At 47.4% G+C, this 17480-nt stretch overlaps 2 protein-coding genes across 4 annotated transcripts; both read right to left on the reverse strand.

Moving 5' to 3' along the window:
- Positions 1-468: 468 nt before the first annotated feature.
- On the reverse strand, positions 469-9019 carry D2HGDH (D-2-hydroxyglutarate dehydrogenase). Of its 2 annotated transcripts, XM_058031440.1 has the most exons (9): positions 8574-9019; positions 7368-7425; positions 6325-6464; positions 5709-5902; positions 4441-4609; positions 3721-3864; positions 3181-3323; positions 2890-3055; positions 469-1290 (listed from the first exon to the last, which is right to left on the reverse strand). In XM_058031440.1, exons 1-9 carry the CDS (start codon positions 8842-8844, stop codon positions 1016-1018), a joined length of 1560 nt encoding a protein of 519 aa, XP_057887423.1. In that variant the 5' UTR covers positions 8845-9019; the 3' UTR covers positions 469-1015. The 2 variants fall into 2 exon arrangements, with proteins under 2 accessions (XP_057887423.1, XP_057887424.1); XM_058031441.1 differs by lacking the exons at positions 5709-5902; positions 6325-6464 and having other exon boundaries at positions 7368-7465.
- Positions 9020-9120: 101 nt separating this feature from the next.
- On the reverse strand, positions 9121-17417 carry ING5 (inhibitor of growth family member 5). Of its 2 annotated transcripts, none has more exons than XM_058030996.1 (8): positions 17304-17417; positions 16709-16780; positions 15920-16086; positions 14482-14593; positions 13691-13784; positions 12348-12483; positions 12106-12167; positions 9121-11556 (listed from the first exon to the last, which is right to left on the reverse strand). In XM_058030996.1, the coding sequence occupies exons 1-8, from the start codon at positions 17338-17340 to the stop codon at positions 11514-11516; spliced, it is 723 nt and encodes a 240-aa protein (XP_057886979.1). In that variant the 5' UTR covers positions 17341-17417; the 3' UTR covers positions 9121-11513. The 2 variants fall into 2 exon arrangements, with proteins under 2 accessions (XP_057886979.1, XP_057886980.1); XM_058030997.1 differs by lacking the exon at positions 17304-17417 and adding an exon at positions 16935-17038.
- Between the last annotated feature and the right edge of the window lie 63 nt (positions 17418-17480).

Genomic DNA, 17480 nt, shown 5'->3' on the forward strand with positions numbered 1-17480 from the left:
TGTGTATTAAATTACCATCTGTTAAAGGCAGGGCAGTTTTTCTCTGTTAATTGGCAGTTTATTTTATCTCTCCCCCAGCCAACCCTCCCTGCAGGAGATCTCTGCTGTCCATGGCCACTGAGTGCCCCTGCAGGGCTGATCCAATCCCAGCATCCCATGGGGAGATGCTCCGCCCAGGGGAGGAGCCAAGCATTCCTACCTGGATCCAATCTGAGCCTGGCACAGCACAGCAGCCTTTGCCCCCTGCACTGCCAGAGGAGCAGCTTTCTGCTGCCCTGCATGGCCAGAGGGAGCCCAGGCCCATCTGCAGCAGCCCTGGAGCTGCAGAGGAAAACTCCCCCCTTGTGCAGGATCCCTGCTGCAGCAGAGCCACAGCTGGCACTGCAGGAGGGCTGAGCCCCCCTGGGATGGGGCTGGGACACCGCCCTGGCACACAGGGGACAGGGCATGGTCTGACTCTGTCAATGGTTTTGTTTGTACTATTGCATTTTTATTTTAATTTTCCTAGTAAAGAACTGTTGTTCCTATTCCCATAACTTTGCCTGAGAGCCTCTTAATTTCAAAATCATAATAATTCAGAGGGAGGGGTTTACATTTTCCATTTCAGGGGAGGCTCCTGCCTTCCTTAGCAGACACCTGTCTGTTCAAACCAAGACAGGAAAAGCAACACCTTCACTTGGAAGATTTACATCCACAGGCTCTCCTGTGTCTCTGATGCTTCACTTGCACAGCCAAGAGAGAAAATGCCTCCTTTGGCTGCTGTCACTGATAAATCAAAGCAAATCCAAGGGGACAGAGAGTTGGAATACTCATACATACACACAGTGTTTGGTTTCAGTGTTCAGACTAAGAGGAAACCCAGCAGTGTGTTCTTCAGCAAGAGCAACCCCATTCCTTTACTTGTTCCATCCCACTAACAAAATCAAAAAATCAAACTCCCACTCCATGTTCTTGCTGATCCAGAGTGCTTATGGCCCAAGTGCAGGTGCAGAGCTGGAGCTGCTCTGCTGCCTCCTCAGCACGTGCTCCCGTCAGGAGCTGAGGGCAGAGTCTTGTAGGGGTTGAGGATCCCTTTGGGGTCCAGCATGGCTTTGAACTGCTGCATGAGCAGCACTGCCTCGTGGGGTTTGCTGTAGTGAATGAAGTGCCTCTTCTTGAAGCCCAGCCCGTGCTCTGCACTGATGCTCCCACTGCACCTCGCAGTCCACTCGTACACGAAGGGCTCGATGGCCTCCAGCAGGGAATGGCTGTAGGACTCTGCAGTGATGTTCAAGTGCAAGTTCCCATCTCCTGGAAGAAAACATTGCACAGATGGGTCTGGGAGAAAAACCTGGTGGCCCTGCAATGGATCCTCATTCCTGTTCTCAAACAACAGGGCCTTTGTTAGTCTGCAAGCAGTGCAAAAAGGACAAGCTCAGTGTCCTACAAACGTCAGCCTCTACGTGCACAAATAATTCAAATAGGATCTTTGCTTTTCCATGCTCCAAGTGCAATATTTGGGGAAAGGTTCTGAGTTAAGCTACTTTCAAACTCCAACTTTTGTGATTTTCAAATTCCCACTGTGCTGCATTAACGTTTGTGCCACCACCGTGATGCAATGACAAAGACTTGCCCAATGGCATTTCATAATGATTATTAGATTTTAACATGGTCCTTCATCACTTTTTCTCTCCCTATTATGTTTGTGCAATGCTCTAAATGTGCTTTGGCACTGTGTCAATAGAAACAAAGAAAGCAGAACAATTTCTCCTTTTGCCACCGTGTGTGACAGTATTTGATTAAGCACAGAGCTGCTGGGTACTCCAAAAGACAAAACACACAAAGAAAAATACAACTTGCTCATCCTCCTCCTGCATCCTAGCAAACACTCACTGCACACAGCTTAGTCCTCAAAGAGCTACCAACAGGAAGCCTTTGTTATGCAACGTGTCTTTCAAACGATCCCTAATCAAGTGTGCTCAACAGTGTTCCATGGTGTTTTTTTGTAAGAGAACAGCTCTCCTAAATGCCCAGTTTACCTGCTTGTAAAATCAGATTTGTTTCCTAGCAAGCTGATGAATCTATCAGCCTTTCTGTGCATTTATCATTATCACTCTCTGTTGGAGAGATATAAAAAACTCACAAAAAAACTGATTTCCAGTAGGATTAATCATTTTGGACAATAAAGTGGTTATCTGCCAAATGTGTCTAAGTTCATCAACCAAATTGATGGTCCAATTGAACAAATCACATGTTTAAACAGAAAGTACACAGCAAGCAGATACAGATGACCAGTTCCATGGCTCACTGGCCAGCAACCTGCCATCAGTATATGGAAAACAATCTGAAAGCAGTGAAATTCAAATACCCTGATGCACCTTCCTCTTCCACAGCCCTCAATTTAAGCCTCTCACCCACAGCATAGAGGGGCCATCACCTCCTTTCCCAGCACCCCTGTGGCATTCACATTCTCTGACAAAATCCCTTTGCCCAGGATTTTTCTCCTGGGAAGCTGAGAAGCCTCAGAGAAAAGGAAAACAATTCTTATCTCATTTGCTTCTCCTGTGTTTTGCTCATGTAGAATGAGTTTGGAGATTGTTTACCACAGGTGATTGTTTCATTGGATTCTGGTGTGAGTTGGTTTGACTCATTGGCCAAGCTGTGTCAGGACTTTGGAAAGATTCACAAGTTTTCATTATTATCTTTTTAGGATTGTGTAGGTATCCTTCCTGTATTCTATAGTATAGTATAGTATAGTATAGTATTAGTATAGTACAGTACAGTATAGTATTCTTTAATATAATATAGTATGATAAAGTGATAAATGAGCCTTCTGAGAACATGGAGTCAGACTTATCATTCCTGCCTTCCTCAGGGCATTCCCTGCAAATCCAACACACCCCCACTTACCCAAGTGGCCATAGCCCACCACGTTTTTGGCACTCTGGCCCAGCCGAGCCCTCATGTCAGTGACAAGGTCATAGAGCTTCCCCACAGGCAGGGAGATGTCGTACTTGTACACGTAACCCTCGTGAGTGAGGGCCTCGGTGATCCTCTCCCGCAGGCTCCACAGCACCTGAGCAATGAAGGATCACAGAAATCCAATTAGCTCTTGGGTTCCATGCATACACCAAGAACACCTCCCTATATAAAACACAAATCCACCCAAAGAGATTTGTGGGACAGGAAACACTGACTTGCCTTTATTTTCTTCTTGTCCGTTGCCACAGTTCCATCAGTGACCAAACCAGAAGCCATGGCCTGCTCTAGGAAGTTGTGCAATTTTTCTTCATCATGAGTTGAGTTGGAGCCCGAAGTTTCAATTAAAACATAAAAAGGGCTGTCTGAGAATGAGAGTAAACAAAGTAAGTAGATGCCCTGGGGCAAAACAGAAGAATTCAGGGCAGGTTTTGGAACTTTCCACACATGTTATGTACCCAGACTCCCTGGTGCCAGAGAGAGCACTTCACTGACATGCTAGATCTTTTATTAAGCAACCACTTCCCAGAAAGCTAGCAGTTTTGTGAGGACAAATACAAGTAAAAAGTCTCATCTTAAAAGATAAAAGGTGTTTGGAATTGATATACTAGATACGAAAATTATGAGGGACGCCCACACAATCACCAACCTTTTAAAAGTCAGTGAGTCAACTTTTTAAAATGAGTCACTTTTTAGAAGTGTTTAAAAATCCCCAAGAAGGGGATTCCCTGCCCCTTTCTGCAGTGTGGATATCACTGGTACCTGCCACTGGGCTGGACAGCTTGAGGTGTGTCTCAACCAGTTCCATGCACTTCTCATCCATGAACTCGTAGGCAGACAGGATCTCCCCCAGCATGGCTCTGCAGGTTGTGAATGTTTCCAGAACCTTGGCAAAACTCTGACACCCTTCAGACAGAACAAACAGCAATCAGGACCAAAAAAACAGACACCACCCCAAACCCTCTGCAGGTTTCTGAGAAGTAAAACAACCTCAGTGAAGGTTCCCCACAAAGAATTCTGGACCTGCTGAGGGACATCCAGAAGCAGCTTTTAAGCAGCCTGGCCACATACTGATCCAGAGCCTGACCTGCAGATGTGATTTCTCAGCCTTGCCTCATCACCTGGTCACTCACCTGACTCCTGGATGGTGGCTGCCTCTGCCTGCTGTCACAGTTTTGTCCTGCTCATCTCCTGAGCCTGTCAGACCAAGGCCCTCCCTCACCAGTGAGGGGACTGTCCTGCCTGCCTGCTCACCCTGCTAAGCTCCTGGCTCCACTTTCCTTACAGAACAACCTGCCCTTGCAGATATTTCAACAGATATTAAATACCTGCACAGGTATTTCAGCACAGAGAACTACATTATTTCCCAGAAACCAGCTGATGCTGGCAGTGCAGCTCAGCAGGCTGAGCAATGCTTTCTCCTCTCTATCCCTACTCCCAGCCTTTCAATTCAGGTGTGAAATCATTCATATCAGCTTCTACCTAGGAATGCCACATTCACAGCCTTAGGCCTCTGAGGACAGAGGATGGAGACAGCAGTGATAACTCCCAAGGTGCCCTCGGATCCGATGAAGAGCTGCTTGAGGTCATAGCCCGTGTTATCTTTGCGCAGAGAGGTCAGGCAGTCCAGAGCTGAGCCATCAGCCAGCACCTGTGGGAACAGGGACCCAGTCAGAGCACCTGGATAGGAAACTGCTGCCTTTGGGAATGAACTTACCACCAAGTGATGGGAAATGTCACTCCCCTTGAGCTGCAGCCCATTCCCACACTGCTCCTCCATTCCCAGCTCTTCCCCTGTCTATAACCTACCCAAGCAGGATAGAGCAGGTATTTCCCTCCTATTTCTTTCCTTCCATCAGGACAAGTAATAACAGAAGATCCACTTTGCTTTGCTTTTCTTACTAATGGTGGAGAAGACCAGCCATTCTCTGCAGCCCTAGCTCCCAGTATCCAGCAGAAACAAGGAAAGCTACTTGAAACAGTGAACAGTTAAGCAGAATGAAGTAAACCCTCTGCCACTTAAATTAAGGCTGAGTATCTCCTAGACAGGTTATTAAAGGCTATTTTCACATTAGAGCCAAACTGACCTCAGACAAATGCTCTCCTTTCTAGTCTTCACAGTAAAACAAAGCCATGCTTTTGTTCCCTGCCCAAATTTTGTCCCCAGCCATAAAAACTTTCAGAACTCCCAATCCAGCCTTTACATCCCAATGCACTCGCCAGTAGGACAGGAGCAGCTGAGGAGCAGCAGAGACTCTGGGGCAACCAGCAGCCAAATGAACCCAAAGCAGACAGCTCTGTTATGGGGTGGGCTTTAAACCCTAAGGTAATCCTCAAAGTCCCATCCAACACAAACCAGTTTGTGATCCTATGATTCTATTAAAATCCGAGTGAGGAGCCGCTAGGAGAGAGTGATGCAGGACGGATTTAGCAGAGTGTTCCAGAGGAACCAACTCCATGCAGATAACCTGGGATGCTCCAACCTTTCCCTACCTTCTTTTCACTTGTCTGGATCAGAAAACCACCTAACACCACCTCCGTCAGCAAGCACTGGAAGTCAGAAGCTGGAAACCGCAGCAGCAATAACACGCTACAAGCATGAAGATGTGCTGGCCCTTCTCAGAAGAGCCCACCAAGGAAAAGAGTGGGAGGCTGGAGAGGAAGGTGGCAGTGTGCTGGATAGTTACAGGAGCAGGAAGCAGCACAGCAGAGGATCACACAGGAAGGGAGCTGCCAGGTACTCGCCTTACCACTTGCAGGCCCAGCACGGTCCCTCGCAGAGAGCCGTACCTCAGCAGCCGCAAGCCGCCGGCGTTGGTGGCCACGTTCCCCCCGATGTGGCAGCTGCCCTTGGCTCCCAGGTCCAGGGGCATGATGAACCCCTGCTCCTCCAGGTACTCACTGAGCCTCTCCAGCACACAGCCTGCCTGGCACACAAGGATTCCTGCAACACAAACACCATGCTACAAGCTGATGGCCAAGAAGAAGGTGCTTCCTCAAGAAGCAGGAGCAGTTTGAGGAGATACAGCCACCACTTTCTTCAAAACTTCCTGGGATTCAGTTTAAATGCACAAATCTGTGAACTGCCCCCTCCTCAAGCCTCAGGGAGCTTTGATATTACTTCAGTATCTCATCACCCACAACTGTGGACTGGTAAAACACAGGCACATTAAATGCATCTCTGCCTGTTGTTCTCCCTCTTTGAACAGAGATTCTCACACCAGCCTGACCCCCCAAATCCAAACAAACCTCCTTATGAAGCTGCTGGGCTGAACCCTGCTGATTCTGCTGCTACCTGTTCCCAGGAAAATGCCTGCTTTGTGGCCTCAGGTTCATTTCTGTGCTTCACATCCCTGGAATATTTACCAGACACCTTGTCAAAGCTGATGATCTTGTTCATGAGAGCAGTGGAGAGAATGATCTCATCAAAGACAGGAACACTGCCCCCAACAAGGCCTGTGTTGCCCCCCTGAGGGTTCACTGCCAGGTTCCTCTCATGGCAGTACCTGGAAAGAAGAAGGTTTCTCAATTTTTATGCATTTAAAAGCCATAATCAGTCTGTCAGAGAAGTTTCACCTCTACGTGAATGTTGACTGTTGTGACAGCACTCCTTAAAATTAAGCAGCATTTCACAGAAAGATGAAATTGATGGAAGGAGAGAGTTTCAATGGCAAAGTGAGAAAGAGCAGCTCCTGTCTGAACTCAGCCCAGGGCTGAGAAAAGAACCAACACCTGAGGTTAGGGCCCTGTGGATCTACACATCTGGCACACATCTGCCTGGAAAGCACTGCTTATGTTTCTACAGCAGTCTGTTTTAACAGCTTGGGCTCCCCAGCCATCCTCTGGCAGTGCTTTCAGACATGCTGCCCTCCTCATCCCAAGAAATGACACCCTGTAGGTGACAAAATGTGCACCTGTGCCTCTGCACCTGCCACATCCCTGCCAAGCAGCACCCAGCACATCCCTCTGAGCTCACAGCAGCTCCTGCACAAGGGATGGCACAGAGCCCATGGCACCAGAGCTCCTTGAGCAGCCCTGCCTGCCTTCCCTGTGCCCTGCATCCCTGTTCTAGCAGAGCCAGGAGCACGTTCCTGCAGCTGTCAGCTCCTCAGCCAAGCCGTGACCTGGCACAGCACTGGGCTGTGCTCACACCAGTGAGGGTAAAACAGACCTTCAAACTGCCTGGCTCTGCCCTAACCTTCTTCATCTTTTCAAACAGACCCTCCTGAATCTTTCACAAAACTGCTCTTTTCTAATACCTAATTTTAGCCATTTATCAGAGCAGAAAAGTCACGAAGAAAACTAACTCAGCAACTTAAGGAATTGATGTCTGAACACCTACAAGCTCCCTTCAGGTGCTGGATCATCCCTGAGTCAACCCCAAGCCCAGCAGGAAAGGTGTGTGTTACCTGAGAATCTGAGACACCTCTGCCGTTGTCTGGGGCTTCAACACCAGCTGGCTGCAGCCTGCAATGAAAGCAAGGGACTCTCAAGGCAAGCTGTGGCTCTGCAGAGGTCAGAAAGAAACAGGGGGGTAAAGATGAGGTGGGAAATAACAATGTTCCCTCCACTGTTAGGCATTTCAACCACTTTGATAACAAATATTTCAACAGCAGCCTTTCCCTTTAAGCCCTGCAAAAAACTATGCTTGTATAGGTAGACTGGGCTGCCACTGGAGGCAATGGGAAATTATTTAAATTCTCATGAAATCTTTGAGAGAAGCAAGAGAGAATTCACAATGCTTGATTTGGAATCACAGGATGATTTGGGTTGGGAGGGACCTAAAAGTTTATCTCATTCCATGGGCAGGGACACCTCCCACTGTCCCAGGTTGCTCCAAGCCCTGTCCAGCCTGGCCTTGGGCACTTCCAGGGATCCAGGGGCAGCCACAGCTGCTCTGGGCAGCCTGTGCCAGGGCCTCAGCACCCTCACAGAGAAGAATTTCTTCTCAATATCCCAGCCAGCCCTGCCCTCTGGCAGTGGGAAGCCATTCCCCCTTGTCCTGCCACTCCAGGCCCATTTAAAAAGTCTCCCTCCCTCCTTTTAATAAATCCCCTTAAAGTACTGAAAGGCTGCAATATAGTCTCCCAAAAGCTTTCATATTCTTTTCTGAGGTTCAATCAAAACTGTTTGTTGAATCAACTTGTCTCAGGAAAAAAATTAATTATTAAGTTAGAGGGTTTAGATTTTTTTTTATTTTTGAGAAAGCCTTTAAGTTTACCAGCTATCAGGTAATTCTTAATGGAATCAATTTATGAGAAAAACTCATTTTGGATGCGCAGGCACTCATCTGCTCTCTGGTGACCAGTGACAGGACCGAGGGAAGAGCTGGAGCAGTGTCAGGAAAGGGTTAGGGTGGACATCAGGGAAAGGTTCTTCCTCCAGAGAAGGCTCCCCAGGGAATGGGCACGGCCCCAGGGCTGCCACAGCTCCAGGAGCATTTAAGCACAGGGTGGGATTGTCGGAGTGCATGTGGACTCCATAATTCTCATGGCTCCCTTCCAACTCTACGGCCTGTACAGATACGATCCGCCATCAATAAAGACAAGCTTTCCTTTAGCAAACTCCTTAATTAACAGAGGCACGGAGGAGGTTTCACCCCGCAGCTCGCTTACCTCGCACCGACTTCAGCCAGTCCACATTAAATGGCTTCACCTCCTCCTCGCCGGTGATGACCCTGCCGGGCATGAGGCGCTCGAAGAACGCCACATCGCCATCCGCCAGCCGAGCAAAGGGCAGCCTGCGCACCGCGTACCGCTCGCAGGTCGGCACCACCTCCCGGGAGCCAGCACAGCCCCTGGCCCGGGGCACACCGGGCAGCTCCCGGTTCGCTCGGCAGCTCCTCAGCCAGGCGGCCCCGCGGCGCCACACGGCTGCGGCAGCCATGGCAAAACCCGCGGCTCCGCTCCGTGAGGGCAGCGCGGCACTGAGGGCAAGCGAGGCTCTTCCGCTACTCCCACCGCAGCCTCCTCAGCGTGGTTTAGCGCGGAGCGGGAAGGAAAATTCAGAATTATCCCGGTAAAACGGGAGATTCCAAGGACGCTCCGCGGCGGGGACGCGCCTCACCCCCAGCCGCCAGGGGGCGGCAGCGCCCCCTGGCGGCCGGAGGTTGCAACAGCACCCCCCTCACACTTATTCCCGCCAAAACCAACACATTTATTCCCAAAAATACTTTATTTATAATATAATCCAACATCTCCAAGATTCAAAAATACAGATATACATTTTTTTTTTCTTTTAAACTTTACATTCCTTAATTTTTTTTTTTTCGGGAATTGGGTGAAAGTCGGTACGGACCTCCAGTTTGGATGAGCTGCAGTAAAGCTGGGCCCCCCCTTCCTTTGTGGGTTTTTATTTTTGGGGGGTAATGTTTAGTGGGGTATTCCTTATGTAGGAAATATTTTAACACTGTACATTCAAAAGTCAGAAGGTTTCAATCTTTTAGTAAGCAAAAATGAAGGCTGCTGGTATTTCTGTCTACAAGGAGTTGTAAAAATTCTCTACAACCAGGTGTAAAAGGGCAGGAGATGCTCCTGAGCCCATCCAAGCCCTGAACTGGCATGTTCCCAGTGGGAGAGTTTATTGCTGGTATCAGATCTCAGATGCTTTACACATCACAGGTGTTGTAAAGAACAGAACATTGTACCTCACACTATTCATCATTCCTAGCAAATTATCCTTCCTTTTAAGGGCTCTACCTTCCAGAGCTTGTTTTCCTTTTTGCTTTGCTGGTTCAAGTGGAAAATGCTCTTCAAAACCCCAAAAATACTTCTAAAAATGTGGTTTTTTTATCCTACCTGACCAGAATTTTAGAGCTGAGGGAAGTCATCTCCACACTGGCTCACCCAGAGCTGCTCCCTTCCCTCATGGCACATTTCCAGCAAGATCTCCAGAGTGAAATTTTGAGATTGTTTCCAATCAAATGCTTAATCCACAGCAATAACAAAGCTTAGGAAAACCAGGAAGAGAAGCTGCCTACAATACCATTGTGTGGGAGGGGAAAGATTACAGGCTGGCTCATGAGGTACCACAAATTTGCTCTCATGAAGAGGCAGGAAGAAGAAGAAGAGGGCTCACTGAACCCCAGGTTTGTGTGACTGCTGCTCCTCCTCATTCCATCCAACACTCTGGCTTAATAATTTCCATGTGCTACTCTGAGGGAGAAATGGCAAATGTGTATCAAAAATGTGCATTTTCATGCACAGAACTGTGGGAATTTCATCTCTCTGTGATACAATGCAGTAAAGACACCTGCAACACCACACTGGAAATGACAGCACCCTGAAGACAAGGATTTTTGCCCAAAATCCATCTCTTTTTCCTGCCATAAATCAATGTTCATGGAAAAGCTGCTTCACAACTGAGAAATTTCTTCTACATCAGCAGCAGGCACAAAGCCCCACAAAGAGGGAAGGAGAGGTGGCAGGAGCTGTGTTCTACTTTCCTTCACTGCAAAACATGAGTAAGAGGCTCAGTGTAACAGGAAAAGCCTTCTTTCTTTTGAAAGCAGGTGCCAGAATCTGAGTAGAAGTGTTTTTAACCATCTGTGCTGTTTTTTCAGCAGAAGAAAAATTTATCTGGGAGTTTCTTGTGCCTTTTCCAGCAGCCTGTACCAAGAGCTCCTGCAGACTGCTATGGAAAGCAGCACACAGCCCTGCAAAGAGCTGCCACCAACACCCACTGGGGACCAGAGCCAGTAAAGTTCAGGAGTTTGGGGCTTTTTTTTTTCCTCCTTTCACCAGCAGGAAGGAAACCTGGAATACTTTCCCCACTACATCTTTTCACTGAAGGTAGGGAAGCCTCACGATGCAGGAGACAGATACAAAAGCAAGACTTTGCTCTTCCCTCAACCTCTGTATCTCAGAGGAAGGAAAACACAGATTTTTGCTTTCCAGCTCCTGATTTCCTCTCTCTCTTCTGCTACAGCCACTAACACTGTGCTAATGCAAGGATTCACATTCATCATCTGAAAGGCAGCTAGAGAAGTCAAGAAGATGCAAATGTGGCCAATTAAAAAAAAGACAAGAAGTTCTAACAGAACATTCCTGATGGCCTCCTTCAACAGCAGAGCCACACCATCATGGGAACAAACAAATATCCTCATGGAGCCTTTCCCTAAAACCTGATTTCCTGATATTTACCCATGGGCCACACAGGCAATCACAGCTAACAATTCAGGCCTTCATCTTATTTGGTGAATAAATCCAACCTTCTCTCTCTCTCTCCAAGAATACTGCAGGTTTCATCTTCACAGTGATGTACTCAAAGAATCTTCAGGGAAATGGAAACAGCCAGAAAAGGCAACACCCTCCCTCAGTATTATTGTGCAAGACTAACATAAATAAAATCTCCGTGGCAAAGGGATTTGGGACTCCCTCCCAAAGTCATTGTCTTAGGAAAGAACAGGAATTTCAACTGGCCACTGGATAATTAAATATCATACCAGAAAAAGATGGAGGATAGACTAACAAAAAAGAATCAAAGGTAATATTGCAACATGAATGAAGGAATATATTAAATTCTTCTTGCCTCGGCGCTGTATCCCCCTCTACTCCTTACTTCTTTTTCTTTCTTTCCTGAACACAACGAGGACAAAACCTGTAGGAAAAAAAAAAAAAAAAGAGGCAGTAATTAGCTCCTGAAATTAACAGCACAGAGACTGAGAATTGTTTTTAACATTTGGGCACAATTAAGCCTATTTCTGACAGGCAATTTGTTAATTTGATTAAAACAGTCCATTAGATAAAAGTAACAACCCCACAATCCTTTCCAAGATAAGCACATAGTAAAATCCTGACAAGTCTTCAAAATTTGCCTCCAGAAGTGAAACAAAGAGGCACCTGGGTCTGTTTTAGGCACAGCCACAAGCAGTGACAATGCAAACCTCAAATGAAACATGCCCCTGTGTATACAAGCCTCAGGTCAAAACCTGCTCTGTTTATCAGGCAGTTTTGCTCCCATCAGTACCTAAAACTTCTGTAGAAATAGATTTTAACAAGAAGGTTAATCTTGTATCTTCTACCCTCAAATTAATCCCCAATCACAGAGGATGCAAACTGTCTGGGTCACAGGAGGGTTTTAATTCTTTAATTCTGAGGCAAACTGCAGCCTGATAAAAACCCCAAAGCTGAATGCCGTCACACTCACCATTTCCCTTTTGGTTTGGTGGTCAGGTCCACACATGCAAAGTGGAACCACTCGATTGGGCACTGCAAGAGAGAAAGGAAAAACCCACAGAGGAGATTGTTAGTGGCTCACAAACATTCCCATCATTTGGTATGAGCTTAGTGAGCAAGGACTGAGCTAACTGAGCAAGAACCCCCTCCTTGGACTGCACAGGGTTGGGAGGCAACAAACACCTGAAAATCACTAATTTCTCAAGTGCTTACATCTGGGTTGTCACAGCCAATCATCTCTCCATAGGACACCTGGTGACACAGGCAGTAGGTGGGCTCGTTGGGATCCACTGGCATGTCCAGGACATCTGAGGGATGCACTGACAGGATGGTGTCAGCAAACTCAGACCTGTGGGCAAGGACAGAGTCAGGACAAAACACTTCTCAACTGCAGACAGCACTGTGTTACAAGGGCATGGCTCCCCACTGCCAGAGGGCAGGGTTAGATGGGATACTGGGAGGAAATTCTTCCCTGGGAGGGAAGCCCTGGCACAGGGTGCCTGGAAAAGCTGTGCCTCCCTATTCATGAAATGCTCCTGGCCAGACTTGGAACAACCCAGGTTAGTGGAAGGTGTCCCTGCCTACAGCAGGAGATGGAATGGGATGGTCTTTAAGGCCCCTCCAAACCCAAACCATTCTGGGATTTGATGTTTTCAAGATGTAAATCCTACTTGGGAAAATCAGTGTTTTGCAGTATCTTCCCTAAACCACACTGGGCCTATTTTAGAGTTTGTTTTACATTACCACAATCCATAATTAAAATCATAAGGTAGGTTGGATCAAACACAGCATGACTGGAAAGAATTAAGAGAGGGATTTGTAGCTGTCATGAGTAAAGTAACAAAATTACCATACAGATCACTCCTGGCTGTGGGTACAACAATCTGTTTGGGGTTTTTCCCAACCTGTTTCAATATAGATTTTTTCTCATTGTCAGGTATGAGTGAACTCTCTTACCCTGACAGGGATGTGCTGACATGCCTGTAGCAGAGCATAGAAACTACTTTTAGTTTCCTGCCACCTGAAAATATCATAATAAACCAAGCCCCTATAATATAAATCCCATCTCAGAGAGGGGACAAGCTTTCCTCCTTGCCTCTCAAAATCAGATTATTCAAGGCTACCTAGGACACAATTCTGTGAAAACAACCCCCCAAAATTCTCCAAGATTTCTAGAACAGCAGCACAACATCAGTTTCTGTCCTGATGGCCAAGTGAATTTCTTTTACCATCACGACCACAAGCAACTGTTAAAAATAGCCCTGTGACAAAAATCAAAGCTATTTTCTCTCGGCTTGCCAACAGCAACAGGAGACTGATCTTGTCCTTCCAGTCAGAGTGTTCCAAGCATGCTGAGCTTCCACATGCCAACCAAGGAGTTAATTAACAATGCTGGCCTGTCCTAAGCAGGACATTAATGAAATGGAGTAAGACCAGAACACTCTTAACACTGCTCACCATCTGGACATGAGTCATAAACAGGGTAATATGAGCCTGTGGAAAATTCATCAAGTGTCAAGCCCAAGGCCCTGGAGCTGTGCCTGGCTCTGCCTTACCCTCCTTTGAGCTTCTTTTTCTTTGGTGTATCTTCTTCAGATGTTCTCCTGCCTCGACCACGAGAGCTTCTTTTGTCTTTCTGACTTCGTCCCTCTAGAAAGGAAAAACAACCCCATCACTTTATCTGAGTGGCAGAAACATCCCCAGCTGCTCTTTTGATGCATGAAATCCCCATTTAATATGCAACTGTGTAATCCTTATTATATATGTAATTGAATATGCTGCCTGAAATGCATTTTTAAGCCACAAGTACACCAAATTAATAACAACTGAGCACCAAGCTCTTGTGTTTGTAGTTTTGGCAACAAAGCACTGCAGCATGTCATAAACAGCATCACACTTGATTAGGCATGCAGTGGTTTTTTTTCATCTCAGTGTATTTTAAACACAGTTAATAGATTACTCAATAACTAACATAACTTTTATCTCCACCTTCTTGCTCCTACCCCTTATTTCATTGTTCAAAGGCATAAAGCTGCGCTGCTGCTTTTAATTTTAGATCATCTTTTAATTCCTAAGTTCTCCCAAAGCTAAGACTGTCACAGCAGTGCAGTTTTGGCACAGCACCCTCTTTAGAACCAGTAACAAGCTCAGGATGAAACAGTGCCAGTAAATTTGATCCCAGCACCACATTTCTCTTCATCTCCTGCCCACTCTAAGAGCATTAAAAACAAACAGAACAACACATTTCTTTCCTTCCTCCACAAATAACAGCTTATTTTACATCTCAGCTTTCCTGCTTTGATACTGTGTGCTGAAAAAGGTTCCCAGCTGTGTAAAATTCACCCACTTTTCAGGCTCCTGGATGCAGGGGTTTCAAAGTCGCTGCCTTCCAGTTTATCTTTGAGATCAGCTTCGAAGCGCGCCAGGTCCGCATCCAGCCGGCGGATGTGCTTATCCACCTGCCCCGAGAGGAAACCACAAACTGAACTGCACAGAAACACCCAAAAGCAGAAAAAAAAAAAGAGCCCCAGACAAAAACAGGAAGGGCTCAAACTCGGCTGTTATCAGCAGGAGCAGTGTGGTGGGGCAGAGCGAGGCAGGAAAGGGGTATGGGGTGGCGAAAGGGAAATGGCACACGCAGAGGGAACGAGGAGGAAAAGCACAAGGATCCAACCCCTCCACGAGCAGGCAGAAAGGAAGAAGGGAGGCAACAGAGAGTTAAAGCAACTCAAACTAATGATTTTCAGAACAAAACAAGATGAGAGATACTAAAAATAATCATTTTGTGCCCGCAATCTTCAAAATGGAAAGGTAGTCCTTGAAATGTGCGGAGCAGAGCAGTTTGGGTTTTTCCCATGGTACTTCACTGTCATGTGAATCAAAGTTTAATAATAAACACAGACAGAGGCTGGCTATCCTCAATATCAACTCAACACACACTAATTAAGTACCTGGTACTACTCTGGCTGCAATAAAGTGACTTTCAGAACAGGGATTTCAAGCCACCTCCCCCAAACTGACAGGCAATTTGTTAATTGTGCTGCTGCAATAGTTTGTCATTAAATGAGTTCATTAGTTATCCAGGGCATTGATATCCTGGGACATCATTCCCTTTTTTGCAGTGTTTGATGGCAGCCAAACACCTACTGCAGCTGCAGCAAAACCCCAAAGCATCTCTGCAAGCTGGACAACAAACACTTAATACAGTCAAAAGGATTCCCCTCACTCAAATTTCATCCAGGGGGTAAAACAAGTGGAGATGAGAATTATTCAGTGGACAGAAGGAAAAAAAAAAGTGGAAAGATGCATCTTAAGAAATGGGATGGGGTTTTCTCCCAAGGTCCACAGAGGAAATTTAGATGTCCAATAAACCAAGGCAACAGAGCAGAATTCCTGCTGTTCCTCCACTGGCTTAAAAAAAAAAAAAAACACAAAACCCAATTTGCTTTCAAAAGAGTGTGTCCCACATAAATTATCAGTGACAGAGAGCTGCTGGGGAGGAGGGAGTGGGGTAAATTTGCTGGCATTATCACACAGCAGAGGAGTACTGCTGATAAAGCCACCTCCAAGGGGGATAATCTCACTAATTCTTCAGCAAAAGAGAAACCTGGTGCCAAAGGAGAAAGTCTTTTGGGAATGGCAACAGAGAGAAACATAAAAAGGACTAATAATTTGTTTTGATAGTAAATGTAGGTCAGAAAAAAAGAAAAAGTGAGGGTAAGCTGACACTGTGAAGCATCTCCACGTGCAGCATTCCAGAGGATGCCCATTTTTCCATGGCTCACCATCTCATAGGTCTGCATGGCCAGCTGCACTTTGTCATCACTGTACTCCTTGCACTTGCTGTAGGCACTCTGGATCTTCCTCAGGTGCTCCACCCTCTCCTCAGGTACCATGTTCTTCACAGACTCAATGTAAGCTGCTGCCAGGCTGTCAATCTCTGCTTTCTTGTCTGGAAAAAAAAAAAAAATCAGGTATTTTTGCTTTTCTATTTCCATTTAGGAGACCCTTCCTGGCAGCTGTTATGCTCCCCTCAATTCCTTAATGCATTTTCTTTTTTAAAAACAAACCCAGTTAAGCTAAAGGTGTTCATTCTTTGTCACTTTTGCTGTGATTCTGCTTTCTTGAGCGTTCTACAGCTAATTCAGAAGTTGATTTACAGTTAATTCACAGTTAAGATCATGAACTGAACCCGTGGGGTCACAAGTTTCAGAACATTTTACTAATTGGGCCATCGCTTACTGCTCTGATGGTTCCAAGTTAAAATAATTAATGTGCAGACAGATACCAACAAAAGCTTCAAAAAGGAAGAAAAATCACCCTGTAAGGCACACAGGAGTCTAGAACTTGTAAGATATGGAAACACGTGGAAGGAAGGCCACTGAGTAGAGTGATCACAGAGCTACAAATGTGAACTGCAAACAAAATCAAGTCGTGCCATGTGAGCTGGATCCTCACAGGAGAGAGGCAAACCCTGAAGAGCACTGAGCCTGAGAGAAGGAACAGCCATAACCTCTAAAGCCCGGCCTCCAGGGGGCTCTCCCGGCTCTGCCTGCCGGAACACCTGCACGTACCTTCCGTCCTCTGATCCAGCTCCCGCATCAGCTGGAAGTTCCTCTGCAGCTCGCACGGCAGATTCTCAATACCTACAATAAACACGCTTCTTAATTGTCTGAGCAACCTTGCCAATGAAAGGTGTCCCAGCCCACGGCAGGGGCTGCAACGAGATGAGTTCTAAACCAAACCAATAAACCAAACCAAACCCAGCCTGGGATTCACGCACCGTGAGTGCCCGCTCACCTCAGTAGGCTTTGAGTGTTGGAACCACCCAGAACCACGGCCCAGCCGAGGGGGCAGCGGGGCCGTGAGCAGAGCAAAGGGGCGTGAGCGGGACCCCGAGCACAGGGAGGGGAAGGAGCGGGATCCCAAGGGGAAGGAGCGGGACCCCCACAGCCGCCATGGCTTCACTCCCACTCCCCAGCGCGCACCGCTGACGTAACCCGACGCCGGCTGATGACGCAATCCCCGTGCCACCCCCCCCACTCCCCCGCGCTGCCCATGGCGCAGTTTTAATTCCCGCGCTGCCGCCGCCGCCGCCCCCACCCCGATCCCGCCGCCCCCGCCCCGTTCCCCGTCCCGGCCCCTCCGCCGCTCCCGCCCCGCGCTCACTGTCCAGGTAGTGCTCCAGGTACATGGCAGTCGCCATCTTGCGGCCCGCGCGCCGCTCCCCGCCGCCCGCCGGGCCCGCATGACAAGGCCCGCGGCCTCATCCCGTATTCACGGCGCGCCCGCCTCCCATTGGCCGCCGCCGCCGGGGGCGCTGCATATTCATGAGGGGCGGGGCGG

The sequence above is a fragment of the Melospiza georgiana genome, chromosome 10 (genome assembly GCF_028018845.1).
Source record: "Melospiza georgiana isolate bMelGeo1 chromosome 10, bMelGeo1.pri, whole genome shotgun sequence".
Lineage (NCBI taxonomy): Eukaryota > Metazoa > Chordata > Aves > Passeriformes > Passerellidae > Melospiza > Melospiza georgiana.